Genomic DNA, 26,526 nt, shown 5'->3' on the forward strand with positions numbered 1-26,526 from the left:
CAGAAAAATATGTTCCATGCAAACAGATGTGAAAAGAAAGCTAGAATAGCAATAATCATATCAGAAAAGTAAACTTCAGAGCCAAAGTCTATAATAAAAGACTAGAAAGGACGTTAGATAATGACAAAGGGATCAATACAAAAGGATATAACATCCGTAACCATGCACGCGCCTAAATACAGGGGCCCCTAAATACACGAGCGAGTGTTAGCAGACACTGAGGGAGAGACTAACATGACAGTAGTGGTGAGTGAGCTCCGGGAGCTGCTGACGGACGGGGAGCCCTGGCGCGCTGTGATCCATGGGCTCGCAGAGTCGGACACGACTGAGCGACTGAACTGAACTGAACTGAAGAAACCTTGACATCCCACTTACATCAATGGACAGAGATCCAGACAGAAAATCAGTAAGAAAGCACTGGTCCTAAATGACAGACCGGTTGAACTTAACACAGATATTTCAGAACATTCGTCCAAAAGAGTCACACACGTACTGGACGCAAGTGCATATGGAGAGCTCTCCCAGACAGGTCGTGTACGAGGTCTAAAAACAAGTCCCAACTAATTTTAGAGGATAAAGCTTACGTCAAGTGTCACTTTTTACCATAACAAATAAATCTAGAAAACAATTGTAAGAAGAAGAATGGGAAAAACACAAGCACACATGGAGACTGGGCCACGTCCTACATGCTGACAAAAAACAGTAGCTCAACCAAGAAATCAGAGACGATCAGAGTACACCTTCAGACAAATGAAAAGCAACACAGAACTTTCCCAAATCTATCGCACATAGCAAAAGCACTTCTAAGAGAGAAGTGTTTAGCAATAAGGCCTACTTCATGAAGCAACACAAATCTCAAATAAAGGAGCACCTAAACAAATTAGAAAAAGAACAAACAAAGCCCAAAGGAGGCAGAAGAAATAAAATAATAAAGGTAATTAGAAAATAAATAAAATATAGACCAATAAAACAACAGGAAAGATCAATGAAACCAAGAGCTGATTTTCTTTTGAAAAATAAACAAATTTGATAAGCCTGTAGCTAGGCTCATTTTAAAAAAAAGACAGGATACAAATTAATAAGAAATGAAAGAGGAGAAATAGCAAATAATAAGAGAAAAAATCATAGGAGAATACTATAAATAGTTATATGTCAACAAATTGCATAACCAAGAACAAAGGGATAAACCTTTAGAAACATATAACCTATAATCTATCAAGATTAAATCAGGAGGAAATAGACAATCTGAACAGACTGATTACTAGAAATTAAATTGAGTCAGGAATCAAAAATCTTCCAAAAAATTCCAGAAACAGACGTATTCACAGGAAAATTCTACCAAATTTAAAAAGGATAGTTAATACCTATCCTCAAACTATTCCAAAAAACTAAAGAGGAAGGAACACTCCCAAATTCATTCAACAAGGCCGCCATTACCTCATATCAAAACCAGATACTACAAAAAAGAAAAGTACAGGTCCCTGTCTTTGATGAATATGGATATAAGAATCCTCAACAAAATATTGGCAAACTTAATTCAACAAACATAAAAAAGACCACACACCATGAACAAGTGAGACTTTATTCCAGGAAAGCAAGTATAGTTCAACTTAAGCAACTCAATCAACGTGATACCCCACATTCACAAGATGAAGGATAAAAATCAACTGATCATCTCAGTAGACACAGGGAAAGCATTTGACACAATTCAACACCCATCCATGATAAAAATTCTCAACAAAGTTGGTATAGAGGGAAAATATCTCAACAAGATAAAGGCCATTTATGAAAACCCATGACTAACATCATACTCAATGGTTAAGAAAAGAAAGCCTCTCCTCTAATACCAGGAACAAGGAGGCCCACTCTCACCGTTGCTCTTTACCATAGTACTGGAAGTCTTAGCCATAGCAGTCGGACAAAATACATAAAAGGCATCCAGATTGGAAGGGAAGAAGTGAAACTCCCATTGTTTGCAGGTGCTGTTGTTTAGTTGCTAGGTTGTGTCTGACTCACTTGCAGGTCACACAATACTATATATAGAGAAACCTAAAAGTACACACACACAATTCAAACTAATGATTGAATTCAGTAAAGTTGCAGACGACAAGATTAATATACACAAATCTGTTGCTTTTCTATACACTAATAATGAACTATGTGAAAGAGAAATCAAAAAAAAAAAAAATCCCATTGAAAACTACATCAAAAAGAACAAAATACTGATGAATAAACTTAACCAAAGTGGTGAAAGACCTATACTCTAAAAACTATAAGACACTGGTGAAGGAACTTAATAAATATGATATGAATACATGGAAAGATAGCCTGTGAAAATGGATTGGAAGAATATTGTTAAAATTTCCATCCTACCTACTCAAGTTCTATTCAGTTAAGTCGCTCAATCGTGTCTGACTCTTTGTGACCTCATGAATTGCAGCACGCCAGGCCTTACTGTCCATCACCAAATCCCGGAGTTCACTCAAACTCATGTCCAATTGAGTCGGTGATGCCATCCAGCCATCTCATCCTCTGTCGTCCCGTTTTCCTCCTGCCCCCAATCCCTCCCAGATTCAGAGTCTTTTCCAATGAGTCAACTCTTTGCATGAGGTGGCCAAAGTATTGGAGTTTCAGCTTTAGCATCAGTCCTTCCAATGAACACCCAGGACCGATCTCCTTCAGAATGGACTGGGTGCATCTCCTTGCAGTCCAAGGGACTCTCAAGAGTCTTCTCCAACACCACAGTTCAAAAGCATCAACTCTTCGGCGCTCAGCTTTCTTCACAGCCCAACTCTCACATCCATACATGACCACAGGAAAAACCATAGCCTTGACTAGACGGACCTTTGTTGGCAAAGTAATGTCTCTGCTTTTGAATATGCTATCTAGGTTGGACATAACTTTCTTTCCAAGGAGTAAGCGTCTTTTAATTTCATGGCTGCAGTCACTATCTGCAGTGATTTTGGAGCCCAAAAAAATAAAGTCTGACACTGTTTCCTCTGTTTCCCCATCTATTTCCCATGAAGTGATGGGACCAGATGCCACGATCTTCGTTTTCTGAATGTTGAGCTTTAAGCCAACTTTTTCACTCTCCTCTTTCACTTTCATCAAGAGGTTTTTTAGTTCCTCTTCACTTTCTGCCATAAGGGTGGTGTCATCTGCATGTCTGAGGTTATTGATATTTCTCCCGGCAATCTTGATTCCAGCTTGTGTTTCTTCCAGCCCAGCGTTTCTCATGATGTACTCTGCATAGAAGTTAAATAAGCAGGGTGACAATATACAGCCTTGACGTACTCCTTTTCCTATTTGGAACCAGTCTGTTGTTCCATGTCTAGTTCTAACTGTTGCTTCTTGACCTGCATACATATTTCTCAAGAGGCAGATCAGGTGGTCTGGTATTCCCATCTCTTTCAGAATTTCCCACAGTTTATTGTGATCTGGATAGTCAAAGGCTTTGGCATAATCAATTAAGCAGAAATAGATGTTTTTCTGGAACTCTCTTCCTTTTTCCATGATCCAGCAGATGTTGGCAATTTGATCTCTGGTTCCTCTGCCTTTTCTAAAACCAGCTTGTACATCTGGAAGTTCATGGTTCGCATATTGCTGAAGCCTGGCTTGGAGAATTTTGAGCATTACTTTACTAGCGTGTGAGATGAGTACAATTGTGTGGTAGTTTGAGCATTCTTTGGCATTACCTTTCTTTGGGATTGGAATGAAAACTGACCTTTTCCAGTCCTGTGGCCACTGCTGAGTTTTCCAAATTTGCTGGCATATTGAGTGCAGCAGTTTCACAGTATCATATTTCAGGATTTAAAATAGCTCAACTGGAATTCCATCACCTCCACTAGCTTTGTTCATAGTGATGCTTTCTAAGGCACACTTGACTTCACATTCCAGGATGTCTGGCTCTAGGTCAGTGATCACACCATCATGATTATCTGGGTCATGAAGATCTTTTTTGTACAGTTCTTCTGTGTATTCTTGCCACCTCTTCTGAATATCTTCTGCTTCTGTTAGTCCATACCATTTCTGTCCTTTATTGAGCCCATCTTTGCATGAAATGTTCCCTTGGTATCTCTAATTTTCTTGAAGAGATCTCTAGTCTTTCCTATTCTGTTGTTTTCCTCTATTTCTTTGCATTGATCACTGAGGAAGGCTTTCTTATCTCTTCTTGCTATTCTTTGGAACTCTGCATTCAGAGGCTTATATGTTTCCTTTTATCCTTTGCTTTTCACTTCTCTTCTTTTCACAGCTATTTGTAAGGCCTCCCCAGACAGCCATTTTGCTTTTTAGCATTCTTTTTCCATGGGGATGGTCTTGATCCCTGTCTCCTGTACAATGTCACAAACCTCCGTCCAAAGCAATCTACAAATTTAATCCAATACCTATCAAATTATCAGTGATATTTTTCACAGAATTGGAACAAATAATTCCAAAATTTGTATAGAACCATGGGAGACCCCAAATGGCCAAAGCAATCTTAAGAAAAAAGAACAAACCTGGAGGTATCATGCTTCCTGACTTCAGACTATATTACAAAAATGTTAGTCGCTCCATCATGTCAGGCTCTGCGACCCCACAGACTATTGCCAGCCAGGCTCCTCTGTCCATGGGATTGCCCAGGCAAGAATACTGGAGTGGGTTGCCATTCCCTTCTCCAGGAGATCTTCCTGACCCAAGGATTGAACTGGGGTCAGTAATCAAAACAATATGCTAATGGCAGGAAAAAAAAAAAAACAGACATACTGATCAATGGCCAGAATAGAGAACCCAGAAAGAAACTATGCACAGATAGTCAATTAATTGATAACAAAGCAAGCAAAAATATGCATGGAGAAAAGGTAGTCTGTGAAAGAAGTGGTGTTGGAAAAAATTGGAAAGCTATGTAAAAGAATGAAATTTGAACATTTTCTTATACCTTATTCAAAATAAACTCAAAAAGAACTCTAGACCTAAAATGTAAGTCTAGAAACCATAAATCTCCTAGAAAAAATATAAGCAATACACTCTTTGATGTAAGTCTTGGCAGTGTTGCTTTGGATCTGTCTCTTCAAGCAAGAGAAACAAAAGTGAAATAAACAAATTGACCAAATTACACTTACATGCTTTTGCAGAGTGAAGAAAGACAACAACAAAACAAAAAGACAACCTACTGAATGGGAGAAGATATTGGCAAATGACGTGTCTGATAGGGGTTAATATCCAAAATACATAGAGTTCACAGCAGTCAGCATCAAGAGAAGAACTCAGTTAAAAAATGGGCATCAGATCTCACTAGACACACACACACACACACACACACACACACGGCCAGCAGGCATATGAGGAGATGCTCAACATCACTAATCATTAGGGAAACGCAAACCAAAACCATGGTGAGATATACCTCACACGGGTCAGAGTGGCTGTCTTCAAAGAGGCAAGACATTATGAACACCAGTAAAGTTGTGGAAAAAAGGGAACCCCAGTATACTGTTGGTGGGAATGCAAATTGATAGTCACTATGGAAAACAGTATGAAGGTTCCTCAAAATATTAACACAACCACGAGCTATAGTCAGGCAATTCCACTTGAGTATACATCCCAAGAAAACAAAAGCACTAATTCAAAAAGATACAGGTATTCTAATGTTCATAGCAACATTATTTACATTAGCTGAGAACTGGGAGCACCCTAAGTGTCCATCAACAGATGAATGGATAAAGATGATATATATATATATATATATATATATATATATATATATATATATATAATATATTTTTCAGAGTGAAGAAAGACAACAGCAAAGCAAAATGACAACCTACTGAATGGGAGAAGACATTGGCAAATGATGTGTCTGATAGAGTTAATATCCAAAATACACAAAGAGTTCACACAACTCAGTATCAAGAAAACAACTCAATTTAAAAATAAATATATATATTATATGTAATACATTCATATATGTATTAGTTATAGAAAAGAATGAAATTTTGTCATTTGCTACAACACAGATGGACATGAAGGGTATTATGCTTAGTGAAGTAAGTCAGAGAAAAACGAATACTGTATATTTTCACTTGCATATGAAATCTAAAAATTAAAACAAATAAATGTAAGAAATTCATCCTTATAAGAAATATAAGAAACAAATAAGCATATAAGAAAACAAACGGACCTATAGAGAATAAACGAGTGACTACTAGTCGGCAGGAGAGTGGGGCAGGGGCAAGAGAGGGGAGCCGAAGAAGAGGCACAGACTACCAGGTATGAAATAAGATACAAGGAAAACCTTCACAGCACGAAGAATGCGACCAGTATTTCAAAGTAACTTTAATGGGATATAATTTATAAAAATATCGATCACTACGCTTCATACCTGAAGTTAATATAGCACCATAAATCAAATCAACTTCAATAAAAAAGAATGGAATTGAAAAGCGGGGTGGAAAGGAGAGCCAGGAAGAGGAAGTAAAAATAGAATAGTAAATAATAAGATGTAGCAATAAACACAACTACATTCTAATGGCATTAAGTGCAAATAGAATAAGGATTCAAATGCAAGGTCAATAATTTTCAGGTTAAAAAAAAATACTGCTTCTCTAAAGATACATACATATAAGATTCAGAGAGCTTGAAATTTAAAAAAGGAAACAGATACTCCATGCAAATACTAGCCAAAAGGACCCTAATAAAAGAAAGGTATATTCATAATAGAAAAGATACAGTTTTTATAAAGAAGACCATTTCATCATGATGAGACTATTGTCCCTGAGTACATAATTAAACTAGAAATCAAAAATCATAAATATAACAACAAATCTCTGCAAAAGTAGCCATTAAAAAATCTTCAATAATCAATGGTTCAAAATAGAAGTAATAAGTATCAGTATCAAAAGAATCAAAACTTGTTTTTCATAAACTCTTGGCACGATGGACTAAAAAGAGAACAAAAGAGACATCATCATGACAGGTTCTAAATATGTTAAATATCACAGAAGGATATCTTGAACAATATTATAAAGTATCTTTAAAATGGAGATGGCATAGATAAATTCTTAGGAAGGAAAAAACCAACCAAAACTGAAGCAAAGAAAAATAAAGTCTAGGAAGACATACACCTGAAAATTTATTCTACAAATTAAAACCTTTTCTATAAGTATCCATGATCAAATGTCCTCACTTGGAAATTCTACAAAATTACTAAGGAATAAATCATGACAATAAGACAAAATTCTTCCAAAGAATAGAAAGAAAAAAAAAAGGATAACAAATTCCAAATACATTGTATTAGTTCAGCATAACTTTACTTATAAGAAAACATGATAAGAGAAACATTATGGGTGCAATATATTAAGCAAAATAATATCAAAACAAATACAGCCATATTAAAAACATTACTACAGCATCAACAAGTGTTTTTCTTACAGGAATGCAGTGACTATTCAACATAAGAAAATCAAACAATATAATCTGCACCAGTATCCACAGTCAAGTTACTTTACCTTTTGGGAAGCTTAAATGTCCTTATTTAATATAATACTTTCTTCATCAGTAAAATCAAGATTCAGCTCAGTTCAGTCGCTTAGATGTGTCCAATTCTTTGCAACCCCATGGACTGCAGCACGCCAGGCTTCCTGTCCTTCACTGTCTCCCGGAGTTTGCTCAAACTCATGTCCATTGAGTCAATGATGCCACCCAGCCATCTCATCCTCTGTCATCCCCTTCTCCTCCCACCTTCAGTCTTTCCCAGCATCAGGGTATTTTTCAGAGTCAGTTCTTCGCATCAGGTGGCCTAATATTGGAGCTTCAACTTTAGCATCAGTAATTCCAATGAACTTTCAGGACTGATTTCCTTTAGGATGGACTGGTTGGATCTCCTTGCTGTCCAAGGGACTCCAAAGAGTTTCTCCAACACCACTGTTCAAAAGCACCAACTCTTCAGTGCTCAGCTTTCTTTATGGTCTAACTCTCACATCCATACATGACTACTGGAAAAACCATAGCCTTGACTAGATGGACCTTTGCTGCCAAAGTAATGTGTCTGCTTTTTAATATACTGTCTAGGTTCATCATAGTTTTTCTTCCAAGGAGCAAGCATCTTTTAATTTCATGGCTGCAGTCACCATCTGCAGTGATTTTGGAGCCCAAGAAAAAAAAAGTCAGCCACTGTTTCCACTGTTTCCCCATCTCTGCCATGAAGTGATGGGACCAAATGCCATGATGTTTATTTTTTGAATGTTGAGTTTTTAAGCCAACTTTTTCACTCTCCTCTTTCACTTTCATCAGGAGGCTGTTTAGTTCTTCTTCACTTTCTGCCGTAAGTGTGGTGTCATATGCATATCTGAGGTTATTGATACTTCTCCCAGCAATCTTGATTCCAGCTTGTGCCTCATCCAACCCAGCATTTCCCTTGATGTACTCTGCATCTAAGTTAAATAAGCAGGTACATCTCTGAAACTCCAGTACTTTGGCCACCTCATGTGAAGAGTTGACTCATTGGAAAAGACTCTGATGCTTGGAGGGATTGGGGGCAGGAGGAGAAGGGGACGACAGAGGATGAGATGGATGGATGGCATCACTGACTCGATGGACGTGAGTCTGGGTGAACTCCAGGAGTTGGTGATGGACAGGGAGGCCTGGCGTGCTGTGATTCATGGGGTCGCAAAAAGTCGGACACAACTGAGCGACTGAACTGAACAGCCTTGACGTACTCCTTTCCCAGTTTGGAACCAGTCTGTTGTTCCATGTCCAGTTCTAACTGTTGCTTCTTCACCTGCATACAGATTTCTCAAGAGGCAGGTCAGGTGGTCTGGTATCCCCATCTCTTGAAGAATTTTCCACAGTTTATTGTGATCCACACAGTCAAAGGCTTTGGTATTGTCAATAAAGCAGAAGTAGATGTTTTTCTGGAACTCTCTCACTTTTTTGATGATCGAACAGATGTTGGCAATTTGCTTTCTGGTTCCTCTGCCTTTTCTAAATCCAGCTTGAACATCTGGAAGTTGTCATTTCATGTACTGTTGAAGCCTGGCTTGGAGAACTTTGAGCATTACTTTAGTATTGTGTGAGATGAGTGCAATTGTGCAGTACTTTGAACAATCTTTGGTGTTGCCTTTCTTCGGGATTGGAATGAAAACTGACCTTTTCCAGTCCTGTGGCCACTGCTGAGTTTTCCAAATTTGCTGGCATATTGAGTACAGCACTTTCACAGCATTGTCTTTTAGGATTTGGAATAGCTAAACTGGAATCCCATCACCTCCACTAGCTTTGTTCATAGTGATGCTTCCTAAAGCCCACTTGACTTCACATTCCAGGATGTCTGGCTCTAGGTCAGTGATCACACCATTGTGATTATCTGGGTCATGAAGATCTTTTTTGTACAGTTCTTCTGTGTATTCTTGCCACCTCTTCTGAATATCTTCTGCTTCTGTTAGGTCCATACCATATCTGTCCTTTATTGTGCCATCTTTGCATGAAATGTTCCTTTGGTATCTCTAGTTTTCTTGAAGAGATCTCTAGTCTTTTCTATTCTGCTGTTTTCCTCTATTTCTTTGCATTAATCACTGAGGAAGGCTTTCTTATCTCTCCTTTCTATTCTTCAGAACTCTGCATTCAGATGGCTATATCTTTCCTTTTGTCCTTTGCCTTTCATTTCTCTTTTTTTCTAATAAACCCCTCAGGTCTCTCTCTCTTTTTTTTCTCATAAACTCTTTTTTCCCCCACTTCTCTTCTTTTCTCATTCTTTTTGAATTTCCTCTTTTCTCATGAAGTTCTTTTCTCATGAATTCCCCAGGTTGGTAGGTACTCAATATGCTTCCAGAGAAGAGTGGAGAAATAGCTCCAGAAAGAATGAAGAGGCTGAGTCAAAATGAAAACAACACCCAGTTGTAGATGTGACTGGTGATGGAAGTAAAGTCTGATGCTGTAAAGGGAACAATATTGCATAGGAACCTGGAATGTTACATCCATGAATCAAGGTAAATTGGAAGTGGTCAAACAGGAGATGGTGAGAGGGTAACAGGCAGGAAGGCCAGGGGTCTCCAAATGGAGTAAATAGCCTGCAAGTGTCAGACATTTTTATCTCTCTTAAGTGGCAGGAGGAAACAAACTAATGATATTTTTTTCTTCTCTATACAAATTTAAAAGGAGGTTTCAGAGGGATGGTATGGGGAGGGAGGAGGGAGGAGGGTTCAGGATGGGGAGCACATGTATACCTGTGATGGATTCATTTTGATATTTGGCAAAACTAATACAATTATGTAAAGTTTAAAAATAAAATAAAATTTTAAAAAAATAAAAAAATAAAAGGAGGTTTCTCTTAAAATACTGTGTTGCCATAATAACACCTGTTTTCACCTGAAGTTAACTATTCTCAAACCTAAAAATAACTAATGCATTTTTCTTATGGAAATGTTTGTCTTAAGCTATGCTCATGTGCTATGCATTTACCCCAAACTCTGTCCTCAAGTCGGTTCCGCCTAATGGCTCAGAACCTACTTGACAAACCAGTATGTTATACTCAGATATTGTTTCCTTAATCTATGTAAATGAAACTGTATAGTAGTCTGTCCTTCTGCAAGATTCAAGTTAATCATTTTATGGCCTGGGATGAACCTTTTGGTGCCAAGATTATCCCAAAATGCATCTTATGGGTGAGGGGCCTGGTGCCATTCTGAGTTTTAAGACATTCCTTTCTTTCATTAACAGACTGCTAGTGAGTTATATTGGAGAAGGCAATGGCACCCCACTCCAGTACTCTTGCCTGGAAAATCCCATGGATGGAGGAGGCTGGTAGGCTGCAGTCCATGGGGTCGCTAGGAGTCGGACACGACTGAGCGACTTCACTTTCCCTTTTCACTTTCATACATTGGAGAAGGAAATGGCAACCCACTCCAGTGTTCTTGCCTGGAGAATCCCAGGGACGGGGGAGCCTGGTGAGCTGCCATCTTTAGGGTCGCACAGAGTCGGACAGGACTGAAGTGACTTAGCATAGCATAGCATAGTGAGTTATATAACATCTAGCTGAAGACTAGCAGGGGGATACTCTTTCTGCCCCCTTCTGATGCCTATGTCAGAAGCTTTCTGTATCTCCTTTATACTTTAATAAAACTTTATTACACAAAAGCTCTGAGTGATCAAGCCTTGTCTCTGGCCCTGGATTGAATTCTTCTCCTCTGGAGGCCAAGAATCCCAGTGTCTTTTCATTCAGCAACAACCTTTCAATGGCAAGAGTGAACATCGACATTTTAGCAATCAGTGAACTAAAATGGACTAGAAAGGATGACTTTAACTCAGATGATCACTGTATCTACTACTGCGGGTAAGAATCCCTTAGAAGAAATAGATAGCCATCTTAGTCAACAAGAGTCTGAAATGCAGTACTTGGATGCAATCTCAAAAATGACAGAAGGATCTCTGTTTGTTTGCAAGGCAAGCCATTCAATATCACAGTAATCCAAGTCTTTGCCCCAAACAGTAACGCTGAAGAAGCTGAAGTTAAACAGTTTTATGATGACCTACAAGATCTTCTAGAATTAACACCAAAAAAGATGTCCTTTTCATTATAGGTGAGTGGAATGCAAAAGTAGGAAATCAAGAGATACCTAGAGTAACAGGCAAGTTTAGCCTTGGAGTACAGAATGAAGCAGGGCAAAGGCTAGTAAAGTTTTGCCAAGAGAACACACTGGTCATAGCAAACACCCTCTTCCAACAACACAAGAGAAGACTCTAAACATGGACATGCCCAAATGGTCAACAGCAAAATCAGACTGATTATATTCTTTTCAGCCGAAGATGGAAAAGCTCTATACAGTCAGCAAATCAAGACTGGGAGCCGACTGTGGCTCAGATCATGAACTCCTTAGTGCCAAATTCAGACTTAAATTGAAGAAAGTACAGAAAACCACTAGACCTCTCAGGTATGACCTAAATCAAATCCCTTTTGATATACAGTGGAAGTGACAAGTATATTCAAGTGATTAGATCTGATAGACAGATTGTCTGATGAACTATGGACAGAGGTTCATAACTTTGTACTACAGGTGCCTATCAAAACCATCCCCAAGAAAAGCAATACTATAACAATTTATACATCATATGAGGCTTTTTTGAGGATTAAATAATGAATGCATGTAAAGTGTTTAGCACATGGTACACAGGAAATGCCCAAAAAATCTTAGTTATTACTACTAGTGCCTTTTAAGAAATAATTATGAAAGGAGACTTCCCTGGGGGTCCAATGATCAAGAATCTGTCTTGCAATGCAGGGGAAGCAGGTTCCATCTCTGGTCAGGGAACTAAGATTCCACACACTGTGGAACAACCAAGCCTCCATGTTCTGAGCCCACAAGTTCTGGAGCCCATGCAAAACAACTAGAGAGTCTGTATGCTGCAACAGCTGAACCTGCGTGCCACAACCAGAGAGTCCGTGTGCTGCAATGAAACAGCCACTTAATGCAATTAGATCCCACACACCACAGCTAAGACCCAGTGCAGCCAAACAAAATAATTAAATACTAAAAAATAAGTATGAAAGAAATAACATTTTCACTGAACATTGTAGAAGACTCAAATCTCATTTATTTAGTGCTCAATTAGAAAACTCCTACTACATTAGGAAAAAAAAAAAAAAACACCACTCCAAAACTTAAAGGCTTAACACAAACATTTGCTTAGTTCCCCGGTGCCAAGGCCAACAAGTAGAGCTGGGCATGGCAGAATGTGTCTTCTGCTCTCATGTGTGTGTCTGTGATCCGTTGTTAGGTCAGGTTGTTGTTCAGTCGCTCAGTCGTGTCGGACTCTTTGCAACCCCATGGATGGCAGCACGTCAGGTTTCCTCTCGTTTGCTGTCTCCGGAGTTTGCTCAAATTCATGTCCATGGAGTCAGTGACGCCATTCAACCATCTTGTCCTTGTCGTCCCCTTCTCTGTCTGCCTTCAATCTTTCCCAGCATCAGGGTCTTTTCCAGTGAGTTGGCTGTTCACATCAGGTGGCCCAAAGGATTGGAGCTTCAGCTTCAGCATCAGTCCTTCCAATGAATATTCAGGACTGATTTCCTTTAGGATTCAGTTGTTTGATCTCCTTGCAGTCCAAGGGACTCTCAAGAATCTTCTCCAACACCATAGTTTGAAAGCATCAATACCTTGGTGCTCACTCTTCTTTATGGCCCAACTCTCACATCCATACATGACTACTGGAAAAATCAGCTGGCCAGGGACCAGCTAGTTTTGAGATGGGGACATTGAAAAACTAGGATGGCTTGTCTCTCTGCCATGTTGTCTCACATCTACCTGGTTAACTCTGACTTATTTACATATCAGTTACAGGGTCCCAGAAAACAAGAAAGGGCAAGCACCAATATATAAGCATTTTTCAAATCTCTACTTATGTAACATTCAGTTCAGTTCAGTTCAGTCGCTCAGTCGTGTCCGACTCTTTGCGACCCCATGAATCGCAGCACACCAGGCCTCCCTGTCCCTCACCAACTCCCGGAGTTCATTCAGACTCATGTCCATCGAGTCAGTGATGCCATCCAGCCATCTCATCCTCTGTCGTCCCCTTCTCCTCCTGCCCCCAATCCCTCCCAGCATCAGAGTCTTTTCCAATGAGTCTTGTTTAAATTAGGTCACCTGGTCAAGCCAAGAATTTGAGTGTGGAAAGAAGGATATGATATAGCGACCCTTGAATAAACTGGGGACAATTACTCTAACAGTGTTCCACAAGTTCCAAAGCAAAATTACCAAACCATTAAAATCCAGTAAGAACAACCTATTTTCTCCTCAAACGGTTTTCTTAAGATCTCCAGTTTTATAAAATCATCCTTTAGTCCCTAAGACCTTACCTTGGTAACCCAAACATGCCTTTCAAATTTAATGCCTAATATTGCCCAGTCCAAACTTTCTTCCTCAACTAGAGAAAGTAAGCCAATGACTTTCTCTTAAAAGGTCCTAATTTATTTTTGGCTCATACCATTTCCTTATCTTAAAGATGTCCTTTGACCCTCTCCCTTTCGATCATTTCATGTAACTCATCATTTACGTTTCCAGCTCATATACTACTTAAACAATAATGTGTTCCTCATTAATATAAGAAAAAAGAGACCAAACATTTATGTGAGCTTCCGTTCATGCCATGAACTTTTACGGAGCCAGTCACGCATAGAATGTTCCTTTTGTACTACTCCTTATCTTCTAAAGAATAGGTATTCTGGATGAAACATAAAATTTACTGTGTAAAGGTTATTTATTGGACATCCTTGCTTCTTCCATAGAATTTAGTATGATAAAATTAATTTAGTAAGTACTCATATTTGCTTCATATTTTTTACTGTTCTTAGTGAGAACTTTTATATAATTTCTCACTTTACATACTCATATATCTCAATATTAAATAAGAGAATCAAACTAAATTAAGTGATATTTAACCAACTAGATATTTTCTAATTTATCATTTATATCATTACTTATATTGTTTAATAATTCAAATCTGTCTAGCTGTCTCTAGTTAACCTATATATGAAACAGGTCTATAGTAAATTATTCCTTTTGTTAGACTACCTAATACAAATTAAGCTTGTTTTATATTAAATATGTATTACACATAAATTGATATAACTGCTTTTACAAATCTTTAATTTAGATTTTTCTGTAGGGAAAGTGTGCCTTCCTCACATACTGACTATTTAAAATGAATGAAAGCATCCCTTGGAAGTCTCACTAAGCACCGAAAACTAATTAGCACATCTAGCGGTTAAGCTTTTGTTTATTCCTTTATTCTCAGAACTGACTGCTTGAGTAATAAGGTCTTCACTTGGATCTAGCATCTAAAAAATATTTGCCATGTCTGATTAAGTGACTTACGAATTTCAAATGTAATTATCTATAGAAATTTAGTAAAATTTTGAAGAAAGAAGCTATCTTACACCAAGTGATTGGCCTTGAAAACAGGCTTATAAATAGAATTCTAATTCTAGAAATGACAAATTTGAGTTAGCTCACTCATGTAGTTACAATATAATTCACTGGAGATATGAAATGGCATGTGAAAATAGGTACAAAACCAGATAAGAACATAAGTAACTGAAAGAATCATGGAAGCAGGAAAAAAAGAAAATAATAAGACCGAATAAGATGCATTGATCATCCTCTATTTCTCTTAGAAAATGGCTAAAAATTTGACTATTTTTTTAAGCTTCAGTAAGTATCTTATACAAAATAAAATCAATAATAAGGTTCAGAAAGCACATGGAGGATTTATTTCCTATAACCCAGTAAAGAGAATACTGGGTGATACAGTGGTCATCACTGTAATAGGTACGATGATTTTCTCTGTTTCTCTTCTCTTTTTTCTGTGTTCCTCACTCCAAAACCAAGGAAAAGCTAAAGCAAACTGCATAAAAGCAAGTCCATGAAATCCAAAACAATGTAGCTTAAAAGGGCAGCAATTTGATTGGCTTTTTCCTCGGAAAAAAAAAAAAAAAAATTAGAAATCTAGAGAAAAGAATGGACTACATGTTTTCATATTGTCCTCCATAAAGATCATTACTCCAAATCAGATGTATAATTCAAAAACAAAGAGTTTAAGGTTTTGTTTTCCACTAAGGATCTGGCACCCCACTCCAGTACTCTTGCCTGGAAAATCCCATGGACTGAGGAGCCTGGTAGGCTGTAGTCCATGGGGTTGCGAAGAGTCGTACACGACTGAGCAACTTCACTTTCACTTTTCACTTTCATGCGTTGGAGAGGGAAATGGCAACCCACTCCAGTGTTCTTGCCTGGAGAATCCCAGGGACAGGGGAGCCTGGCAGGCTGCCATCTATGGGGTCGCACAGAGTCAGACATGACTGAAGCGACTTAGCAGCAGCAGCAAGGATCTGAAGTGTAGATATTCTGTATTGTGATAATGGCCTACTCATACACTTGGACAATCAATTAAGCAGAGTGAATCATTATTTGCTTTTCTTGTTAACATCAACACACCCTTAATTATTAGAAAACAGGATATGAACAGTGTTAGGAATAATCATATCTGTGAAAGCTAGAAAGAACCAGAACTTTCAGGGACAGAAAAACAGTATACTTTAGGATAACAAATTAACCTGTTTCAAAATAAGACATGAAGAGGGGGGGAAAAATTTGATGGAGTTTTGAAATATCATAGGTATCACATGCATTAAAAAAAATCACTGGAAAATCATATTCGTATTTTATGAAGAATGGATAGCTAGTTTCAAAGTGATTTTACATATATATTCAAACAGAATGGAAAAACCAAGAATTTGTAAAACATATTTTTAACTTTAAAGAAAAAGACATTAGATGTAGTGAGTCCAAATTTGTGACTTATATTGTCTGATGCTGGAAAGGTAAACTTATAAATTAAGAAAACTAAATAATTTATTATCCAAATTGAGACACTTTTAAGAATGAATTAATCCACTACTAATAAGAAAGCTGGAAAATTAGGCATAGAGCCAGGCTAACCTCGACAAATTAGAATGTACAGGCAGCCTAGTTAGAGTTGTGTCTTGAAGTCACAAGCCCAAAGCAGAACAATTACTCTTTCCCAAAATTAACTCCTTTCTTGAAGCTGCTTAATCAGAAGACTGCCAACTCTCTTCTTTAACTAAAATTAGGTCAGTATTAAATTTTGTAAATTGTGTTCTCAATTGTGAATCACTGATACACACTGATTATGGATATTCAGAGATAAAGGACAAATGCTTCCTGGTGATAAAATTTCCTATTGATTACCCAGCGTATTATCTTACTTGAGCAATATTTACTGCATTACAGATTCGCCCATCTTTCTCACGATCCTTTGTTTTCTGTAACATTTGCCATATTTTGTTCCTAAGTCCATCCTGCTCTTTATCTCCCCGAAGTTCCCATGACATTTTCACCAGGTTGTACAGTAGGCCATAGCGTCCAGCCCATTTCACTTGGTCACCTGTTTAAAAAGAAACATTTTGGGGGGAAGATGTTTTATTCATCTTACTAATGCATGTTATTGTGAAAAAAGAAGACACTTAACTTTATTAATATTTTAAAGTTTTAAATTCTGAGCTTTGGAATTTTTTTTTTACCCATGATTACTTTTACTCCTTTAATTTTTTTTATTTTTTTTTACTCCTTTAATTTTAAAACACCTCACAGATGATTTAAAAACTTCTAACCATATGAAAAGTTACTTACACCTAACTAATATTATACCTCATAAATTAAAAAGTTAAAAGATAAACTCTTAACTATGTACTGTAAACACACTTTTGGAATTCAAATAAAGAGGAATTAGTTTAAGGCAATATAAATACAGACCACCATGGTGAATTTTTTAATAAATCAGTGAAATAGGAGAAAAATCCTGCCTGTTATAAAAATGATCAAACTCCTTGAAATATGGCATCTGAATCAAGAAAAAAGCTTTAAAAGTAATGTGAAAAGCACACAAAAACTACTGATGTAATTATAAGCTGGAGATTTTTTTAAGTAATAGATACATAAATCAAATGAAATAGGGGAAGGGAGTAATTAATTCAGAAGAGGTTTTTTAAAAGTCTAATACACTTCTCCTTCTAAAAATTATATACCAATTAGCAATTTAAATAAGTTACCAAGTTCTGCTTTTAAAATATGCATTTCTCTTACAGAAAAGAGGACGAAGTTTCTCTTTATCTTAATTATATCTTACCTAGATGATATATTGCTATGAAATACTACTCAAGAAAAGAGAACCTAATTTAGATAGTGATGGGATAAATAAATTTAGAGAATAATGCATGTCTCAAATGGTATATGAGCTTAAGTTAGCCAAAGAGCACCATGAGGGTATTGACTATACGTGAAGCAAGAAAGAGGAGTAGGAGGAAGAAAAGGTTCAGAGAGAGAGATGGAAGGTATTCGGGTGAGAGCTAGTCTGACTCTGAAATCATCAATCTAAAGAGATAAACACACTGAAAAGTCATAATCTTCAACTTTTCCTAATTCAATCTGGATTTCATAACCAGGTTAATAAAAACTATTACTGTTATGATAAATAGAAAACCTGGGAGTAAGTATCCATATTCTAGTTACTCATTACAATCCTGCTATGAAGATTATATCATACTTAGAATAATAGAAGGGAACGTAACATATGAGCCTCAACTTGGATAAAAATCCCTGTAGCATCACACACAGGGTGTATATTGTCACCGTGGTGACTTAACTTATATGCAGAGTACATCATACGAAATACTGGCCTGGATGAATCACAAGCTGGAATCAAGACTGATGGGAGAAATATCAATAACCTCAGATATGTAGATGACACCACACTAATGGCAGAAAGTGAAAGGGAACTAAGGAGCCTCTTGATGAAAGTGAAAGAGGAGAGTGAAAAAGTTGGCTTAAAGCTCAGCATTCAGAAAACTAAGATCATGGCATCTGGTCCCATCACCTCATTGCAAACAGGTAGGGAAACAATGGAAACAGTGAGAGACTTTATTTTGGGGGGCTCCAAAATCACTGCAGATGGTGACTGCAGCCATGAAATTAAAAGATGCTTGCTCTTTGGAAGAAAAATTATGGCCAACCTAGATAGAATATTAAAAAGCAGAGACATTACTTTGCCTGGAAAAGTCCATCTAGTCAAGGCTATGGTTTTTCCAGTGGTCATGTATGGATGTGAGAGTTGGACTATAAAGAAAGCTGAGTGCCGAAGAATTGATGCTTTTGAACTGTGGTGTTGGAGAAGACTCTTGAGAGTCCCTTGGACTGCAAGGAGATCCAACCAGTCCATTCTGAAGGAGATCAGTCCTGGGTGTTCTTTGGAAGGACTGATGCTGAAGCTGAAACTCCAATACTTTGGCCACCTCATGCAAAGAGTTGACTCATTGGAAAAGACTCTGATCCTGGGAGGGATTGGGAGCAGGAGGAGAAGGGAATGACAGAGGATGAGATGGCTGGATGGCATCATATACTTGATGGACATGAGTTTTAGCAAGCTCTGGGGGTTGGTGATAGACAGGAAGGCCTGGCATGTTGCAATTCATGGGGTCACAAAGAGTCGAACACGACTGAGTGACTGAACTGAAACACAACATCTCTTTGAACAGATACAGCATTAGTCTTTTGCTCAAATGTCTACCATTTAACCTGACCTCATTTATCTTTTATTTTGCCTTACCCATTTCTCAGATGAACTCTCTATGGTAGCTCCATTTAAGATCCTCTCTATCCTCCTCTCTTCTCACAGCTCCCTCTCCACTTGGGGTCAGTTGACCTGTTACTAGGGGACCTAACTGGGCCTGGTTCCTGTGGGTCCCTGAACGAGTGGGAGCATCTCCAGGATCGTGTGGAATGGGCTGGAGCTGGTCATGGGACCATGGCTGGGTCCACAGGTCTCAGGCCTGTTATCGAGTACGAATGGATTGAGCTCCTCTATGTCTGTGTGTGTGCTCCTGCGAGGTCCCTGGGTGGGTTCCTGGGTGCACAGAACTGCTTCTGGAAGAGTGAGGCTAGAACCAGGTCTCAGAGATGCTTCAGGATTCACCGTCAGGCCTCAGTCAGTAGGCCCAGGACTCAGGGCACAGCAAGCATGGCTCCTCTCAAGTCCTCTGGTGGGTGGGGCTAGTGGCAAGACTGCAGACAAGCAGGGGAGGAGCTGAGTTCACAGGAAGACGGTGGAGCTTCTAGGTCCACAGTTAGACCACTTGACAGGCTGGCTACCGAAGTCCAGCCTGCCTTCTTGAAGAGGCTCTCCCGAGTCTTGGGTTGCATTTGTGTTTTACAACCTATTACTTGGGTTCCCAGGTCCTCCCAAAGGTGCTTTTGTTTACGGATGTTTGCCAAGTTATTTTTTTCCGTGAGAGGATGAAGGCCAAGGAACTCCTGTTCCACCATCTTACAGACATGACTTCCCATATACAATTTCAACTATTGCAGTATACTGATTTTAATTGGCAAAATTCTTATGAGGGGAAAACTGTATTTTCAGAAGAATCTGCTGCTTAACTTAGCCTCTTGATTGCAACTTACACTTTCTCTTCTCAAATATCAATTTTAGATAGAAGCCTTCCTCCTCTCATTTCTAAACTCATTTCTTTTCTGTGTTCTCTTACCTTCTACAGCACCTTCCTTTCCTGTGAATGGAATAGAAGGTGAGATTGTAAAGAAAAGGACTTTTCTGAATTGAAGAGGCCACGCTTCATGGAGTAAGATTATTCCAGTCTTCACCTCTCTCATCAGCTCTCATCCGCAGTGTGAAGCTGTTGTTCTCCAGTCATTAAGTCATTTCTGACTCTTTGCAACCCCATGGACTGCAGCATGCCCAGGCTTCCCTGTCCTTCACTGTCTCCCCGTGTGTGCAAACTCATGTCCAGTGAGTTGATGGTGCCATCCAACCATCCAATATTTTTCACTCTCCTCTTTCACTTTCATCAGGAGGCTCCTTAGTTCCTCTTCACTTTCTATCCTAAGGGCGGTGTCATCAGTACATCTGAGGTTATTGATATTTCTCCTGGCAATCTTGACTCCAGCTTGTGCTTCCTCCAGCCCAGTGTTTCACATGATATACTCTGCATATAAGTTAAATGAGCAGGGTGAAAATATTCAGCAGTGATGTACTCCTTTCCCAATTTGGAAACAGTCTGTTGTTCCGAGTCCAGTTCTAACTGTTGCTTCCTGACCTGCATATAGTTTTCTCAGGAGGCAGGTCAGGTGGTCTGGTATTCCCATCTCTTGAAGAATTTTCCACAGTTTGTTGTGATCCACACAGTCAAATGGTTTGGTGTAGTCAATAAAGCAGAAGTAGGTGTTTTTCTGGAACTCTCTTGCTCTTTTGATGGATGTTGGCAATTTGCTCTCTGGCTCCTCTGCCTTTTCTAAATCCAGCTTAAACATCTGGAAGTTCATGGTTCACATACTGTTGAAGCCTAGCATGGTGAATCTTGAGCATTACTTTGTTAGCGTGTGAGATGGGTATAAATGTGTGGTAGTTTGAACATTCTTTAATGTTGCCTTTCTTTGGGACTGGAATGAAACTGACCTTTTCCAATTCTGTGGCCACTGCTAAGTTTTCCAAGTTTTCTGGCATATTGAGTGCAGCACTTTCACAGCATCATCTTTTAGGATTTGAAATAGCTCAGCTGGATTCCATCACCTCCACTAGCTTTATTCATAGTGATGCTTCCTAAGGCCCACTTGACTTCACATTCCGGGATGTCTGGCTCTAGGTCAGTGATCACACTGAGAGAGTCATTTCCTAGGCAGGTTGATAGGGAGTCTAGGGGTCCCCAAGGAGATAGGGGTCTGGAATTCTCAAGGAGGAAGAAAGGACAAACTTTTTTTCTTTCTCCACATTCCTTAGGATTATATAACAATAATGTATCCTGCCTAAGGACAGTCTTTGGATTCAACCTTCTGTTATCTTAAAATGTTAATTATGGGAGTAGACCTGGTCTTTACAAGGATGTATCTTGCCTGAGGACAGTGTTATCTTAAAATGTAAATTATGGGAGTAGGTCTGATGAGGTCTTTACAACCTCCAGATATTCTTTGGATTATATAACTTCATTGTTAACACTAGCAAGCGGGTACTCTTCCTGCCCCCTTCTGATGCCTATGTCAGAAGCTTTCTCTATCTCCTTTACACTTTAATAAAACTTTATTACACAAAAGCTCTGAGCGATCAAGCCTCGTCTCTGGCCCCAGATTGAATTCTTCTCCGGGGGCCAAGAATCCTGGTGTCTTCGCGTGATTCAACAACAACCTTTCAACACCATCGTGATTATCTGGGTCATGAAGATCTTTTTTGTATAGTTCTTCTGTGTATTCTTGCCACTTCTTCTCAATATCTTCTGCTTCTGTCCTTTATTTATTATACCAAAGAAATTTTCACACTGTTAAGAAATGTTATGTCTATTCAAGCAATAAACTGGGAAACCAATATGGGAGTTTAATGAGGTCATCTAGGGCTTTGCTGTCATGAGCAGTAGGAGACTGCAGAGTAAAGGGCAAAGCTAAGACATCGTGGAATAGGTCTCATTAGACTTCTATGCTATGGAGGAGAAGGACATGTACATGTTCAGACTCAGGAAACAAACGACAACGAAACCAGTTGCAGAAATTAGATTATAAAGAAAAGCCAGTTTGGAGAGAAAGGAGATAAATTAATGTGGCATGATGATGGGTGAGGGGAATCCGATATTCAGGGTTCTGTAGCTTTGTGCAAAAACAGAGCTATAATTCAAGTAAAAGAACAGAATTGAAATTATGGATTTGTGAGTCATTAGCATAAAAATAAGGCCTGAACTCAATATAAGTAGAGAAACAATTATGAGCTTTTAATGAATAATTCTGGAAGTGTAAACCTCAGAAATAAAAAAAGCAGTTTTTTAGCAAGATGATAAAGTATGCTGTAGATTTTAACCAATTTATAAATTTATTTCTAAAGTCCTAGATTCTTTACATTAAGTACCGTGATCAACAGAAACACATGCAGATTACCTTCCTTCACACACTTTAAATTATTGTTTTTTGAGAAACAATGTTTTAGAACCTTAAAATCTCTGAACTGAATATGATATGTTTCCACAGTGACAAACCATAAAATACATTCTGATAACTGTTCTCAAAACTCAGTTTTCAAATGCCAATGATGACTTTAAAAGTAAGCTGTTCACCTGTTGATTTAAGCAACAGTGAAGTGTTGCTTATAGATATTTGTAGGGAGAATCTGTGACATCCAACTGACTGACAGTTAATGAAGAAGAAAGTTCTTATCAAGACAGATAGGATGTGCTACAACTGTTTTGAAAAACAAAATGCACTCTCACATGGACGTTCAGACACTGGCTGAGAAGCATGCCTGCTCTGAAACTTCTCATCCAAGGACAAGACCGCAACACAGGGCATTTTTCTGTTCTGCTTTGAGTGGCCTGTGGCAGCTGTCAAAGATGCTGCCATAAACGCACTGAGAGAAAGTGCGTCTCTGTCTGCAGCTAAGCAGACAGTGTGCTAGGAAATCAAACTGAAGCAAAACAAAATTCTTAACAAACCTTGAAAAATTGAGAGATTATACCATTTGAAAACCAGTATTTTATGAACCTTTCTTTGTAGCAATGCTTTATTTCAGTGTTTGGACTCTTTGGAAGCCTTTAACTGCAGTCTAGGTATTTATATGTCACATATTCAGTGAATGTGAAATATGAATATTTCTACTCATATGAACGATTATAAAAGAATACAGCCTTTGAAATTTTGACAAATATAACTTGGCATCACAGAATCAAATGTGTCACTGTAGGGTAAACGGAATGCAAGATCTAGTTTAAAACATTGTCTTTATAAAATTCCATGTAGCATGGAAGGAACTAGATCAATGCCAAGAAACAACAGAAGAACCAGCGAGTAAGCAGCCACTTGTTTAATATGCATTTACTGAGTCAACGCTGTGTGTTAGCACTGCTCTCTGTACCAAAGATAAAGACAGCGCTACTGCCCTAGGCAGCCACTTGTTTAATATGCATTTACTGAGTCAATGCTGTGTGTTAGCACTGCTCTCTGTACCAAAGATAAAGACAGCGCTACTGCCCTAGGGACACTTAATTCCAGCGGAGAAAGACAGATACCAAGAAAATAAACAGAACAATATTATTGTAAAAATAATAGATGCTAATGAGACCAACAATGACTAGGAAAAGAGAACTACTGCTGTCAGAGGGAGAGAAAGACCTCCATGAGGACACAATATTCAAGCCAAAATGTGATGGGATAAAGAAAGAAGAGCTATCCATCCAAGCAGCTGGTGGAAAGTGTTCCCAGCGGAAGAGATGGAAAGTGCAAAAGCTACAGACCTGGAGTAGCTTGAAAGTTTAGAGAAACAGAAGAAAGGCCAGAATGGAGGAGGACGAGATACCAGAGGTTCCATCAGACAAGACAGGAGAGGGAGGCACACTCTTTGCAGAGGCACACTCTCAATGATCACGGACAATTTGTAAGCCACGGAAATGAGCTTGCATTTAATTCTTAGTGTAATAAAAAGCTAATAAAGAATTTAAGGGCAAAAAGGGAACTGACCTACTTTATGTTTTTAAAAATCTTTTTGGCTTATTGGTGAAAAGAAGGAATGTAAGGAAGGCAGGAAGATTTTTACCTTTTTGCAGTTAATCTATGGGCTTCCTTCATGGCTCAGTAGTAAAGAATCTGCCTGCAATGCAAGAGACCAGGGTTCAGTCCCTGGGTAGGGATGATCCTCTGGAGAAGGAAATAGCAACCCACTCCAGTATTATTGCCTGGCAAACCCCATGGAGAGATGAGCCTGGCACGCTATAGTCCATGGGGTCACAAGGGGGTCGGACATGACTCAGAGACTAACCACACAGCTAGCCTATGAGCAAAGTGACAAGTCCGCAGACTTGGGCTTCGTAAAGTGCTCAGTGACCTCTCCCCGTGGCTTCTGGGAGGCCACCTCTGATACCTTGGAATGTCCTGTCAGATAAGAATGTTTCAACTTGGCCTTTGGAAGGGCCAGAGCCTGGGGATGGCCACATGTATGTAACTAAATTTTAATAAAAACTGTGGATACCAAAGCTTGGTGGCCTTCCACGGGTGACAATACTCTGTGCGAATTGCCATGCACATTTCTAGGAGGAGGAAATGCCATCCATACAGCTCCCCTGGGAAAGGGCCATGGCCAGCTCTGTGCCTGGAACTCTCCTGAGCTCTGCCCTGTGCATCACTTCCCTAGCTGATTTTAACCCTTTCACTATTTTAAACCATAACATGAGTAAAATGGATGTGCTGAGTTCTGTGAGTTCTTCCACAAATCTTGAAACCTGAGGGTTGTCTTGGGGACCTCCAAACTCGCAGGTAGTTTCAGAAGTGAGGGTAGTCTTGGCAACTCCTGTACTTCAAAGGAGTTAAAAATAGAGATAGAGATGAGGAGAAAATTTGAGATATATTTTGGACGTGTGGTAGAATAAATACAAATTCTAAGCCAACTCTTTCTTTCCAGGTGCTACACTGTAATGATAATGATGTGTTTATCACTTTAAACACACACACACATTAAATACGCTTCTGTGTGTGATCATAAGTGATGACAGAGACGAGATGCTGGAGCAGAAGGACGTGAACTCGTCTCTTCTTACTAAAACACCAGAATGACAACTAAATGCTGAGCATCCATCAACAGCAACAACAAAAGCTGGAATAGCTGGAACCTACCAAAAGAGATATCCTATATCCAAAGACAAAGAAACCATGACATGGTTTCATTGAACAACTGCAATAAAACCAAATCCCATACATACCAGGTGGACAACCCACAAACTGGAAAATATTTATGCCAGAAAAGTTCTCCCACAGAAGTTAAAGTTCTGAGCCCCTGGGGATCTGGCATGGGAGGAGAAGGAGCTTCTAGAAAATCTGGCTTTGAAGGCCAGCAGGGTTTAACCACAGGAATTCCACAGGATTGGAGGAAACAGAAACTCCGCACTTGGAGGGCACACAAAGGTCTCATAAGCATCTAGATGCAGGGAAAAAAGCAGTGACCTCCTAATAGTCTGGGATAGACCTAGCAGCTAACAATGGAGGGTTTCCTGAGGCGGCAGGGGGCATCTGTGGCTCACTGTGAGGACGAGGACACTGGTAGCAGTAGTCCTGGGGAGCACACACGGTACTCAGTCCTCCTAGAGGCCACATTTTCTCATCAAGACCTGGCCCCACCCAATAGCTGTAGGCTCCAGTGCTGGGATACCTCCAGCCAAACAGCTGACAGGACAGGAGCACAGCCCTACTCATCAGCAGACAGGCTGGGCAAAGTCTTCCCAAGCACACAGCTGCCCAGTAAACACAACGTTTGACATGGGCCTGCCCATCAGAGGGACAAGGACCAACTCCACTCACCAGCGGGCAGGAACCAGTCCCTCTTAGTGGGCACAAGCCTCTCAGACAGCTTCATCCACCAGGGAGTAGACAGCAAAAGCAAGAAAAACCACAATCCTACAGTCTGCAGAATGGAAATCACAACCAAAGAAAATCAGACAAAAAGAGACAGCAAAAAATATGTCCCAGATGAAGGAACGAGTAATGCCAGTAGAACAACTAAGTGAGGTACACAATCTACCTGAAAAAGAATTCAGAGTAGTGATAGTGAAGATGATTCAGGATCTTGGGGAAAAAAACAGTGGCAAGGATCAAAAACATGCAAGAAATATATAATAAAGATCTAGAGGAGCTAAAGAGCAAACAAACAGAGACGAACAATACAATAACTGAAATGAAAAATACACTAGAAGGAATCAATAGCAGAATAATTGAGACAGAAAAGTGGATATGTGAGCTGAAGACAGAGTGGTGGAAACCACTGTTGCAGAACAAAAGGAAAAAAAGTCAAAGATATGAGGATAGCCTAAGAGACCACTGGGACATTAAATGAACCAACATTTGCATAATAAGGGTCCCAGAAGGCCCACTAAGCATGGGCGGCTGTGACCCGCACACTAAGCGTGGCCAAGAGGAGCTACCCCACGTCCGAGGTCAGGGGCAGAAGCCGGGAGGA

At 39.2% G+C, this 26,526-nt stretch overlaps 1 protein-coding gene across 1 annotated transcript in view; it reads right to left on the reverse strand.

Moving 5' to 3' along the window:
• TMEM232 (transmembrane protein 232) overlaps positions 1-26,526 on the reverse strand; it is a 233,059-nt gene that overhangs the window by 107,672 nt on the left and 98,861 nt on the right. Inside the window, exon 11 of the mRNA XM_070374679.1 lies at positions 16,754-16,932. Coding sequence (XP_070230780.1) covers positions 16,754-16,932 — 179 coding nt within the window. The remainder of the gene's footprint in view (positions 1-16,753; positions 16,933-26,526) is intronic.

Source organism: Bos mutus, chromosome 7 (genome assembly GCF_027580195.1).
Source record: "Bos mutus isolate GX-2022 chromosome 7, NWIPB_WYAK_1.1, whole genome shotgun sequence".
Classification (NCBI taxonomy): Eukaryota; Metazoa; Chordata; class Mammalia; order Artiodactyla; family Bovidae; genus Bos; species Bos mutus.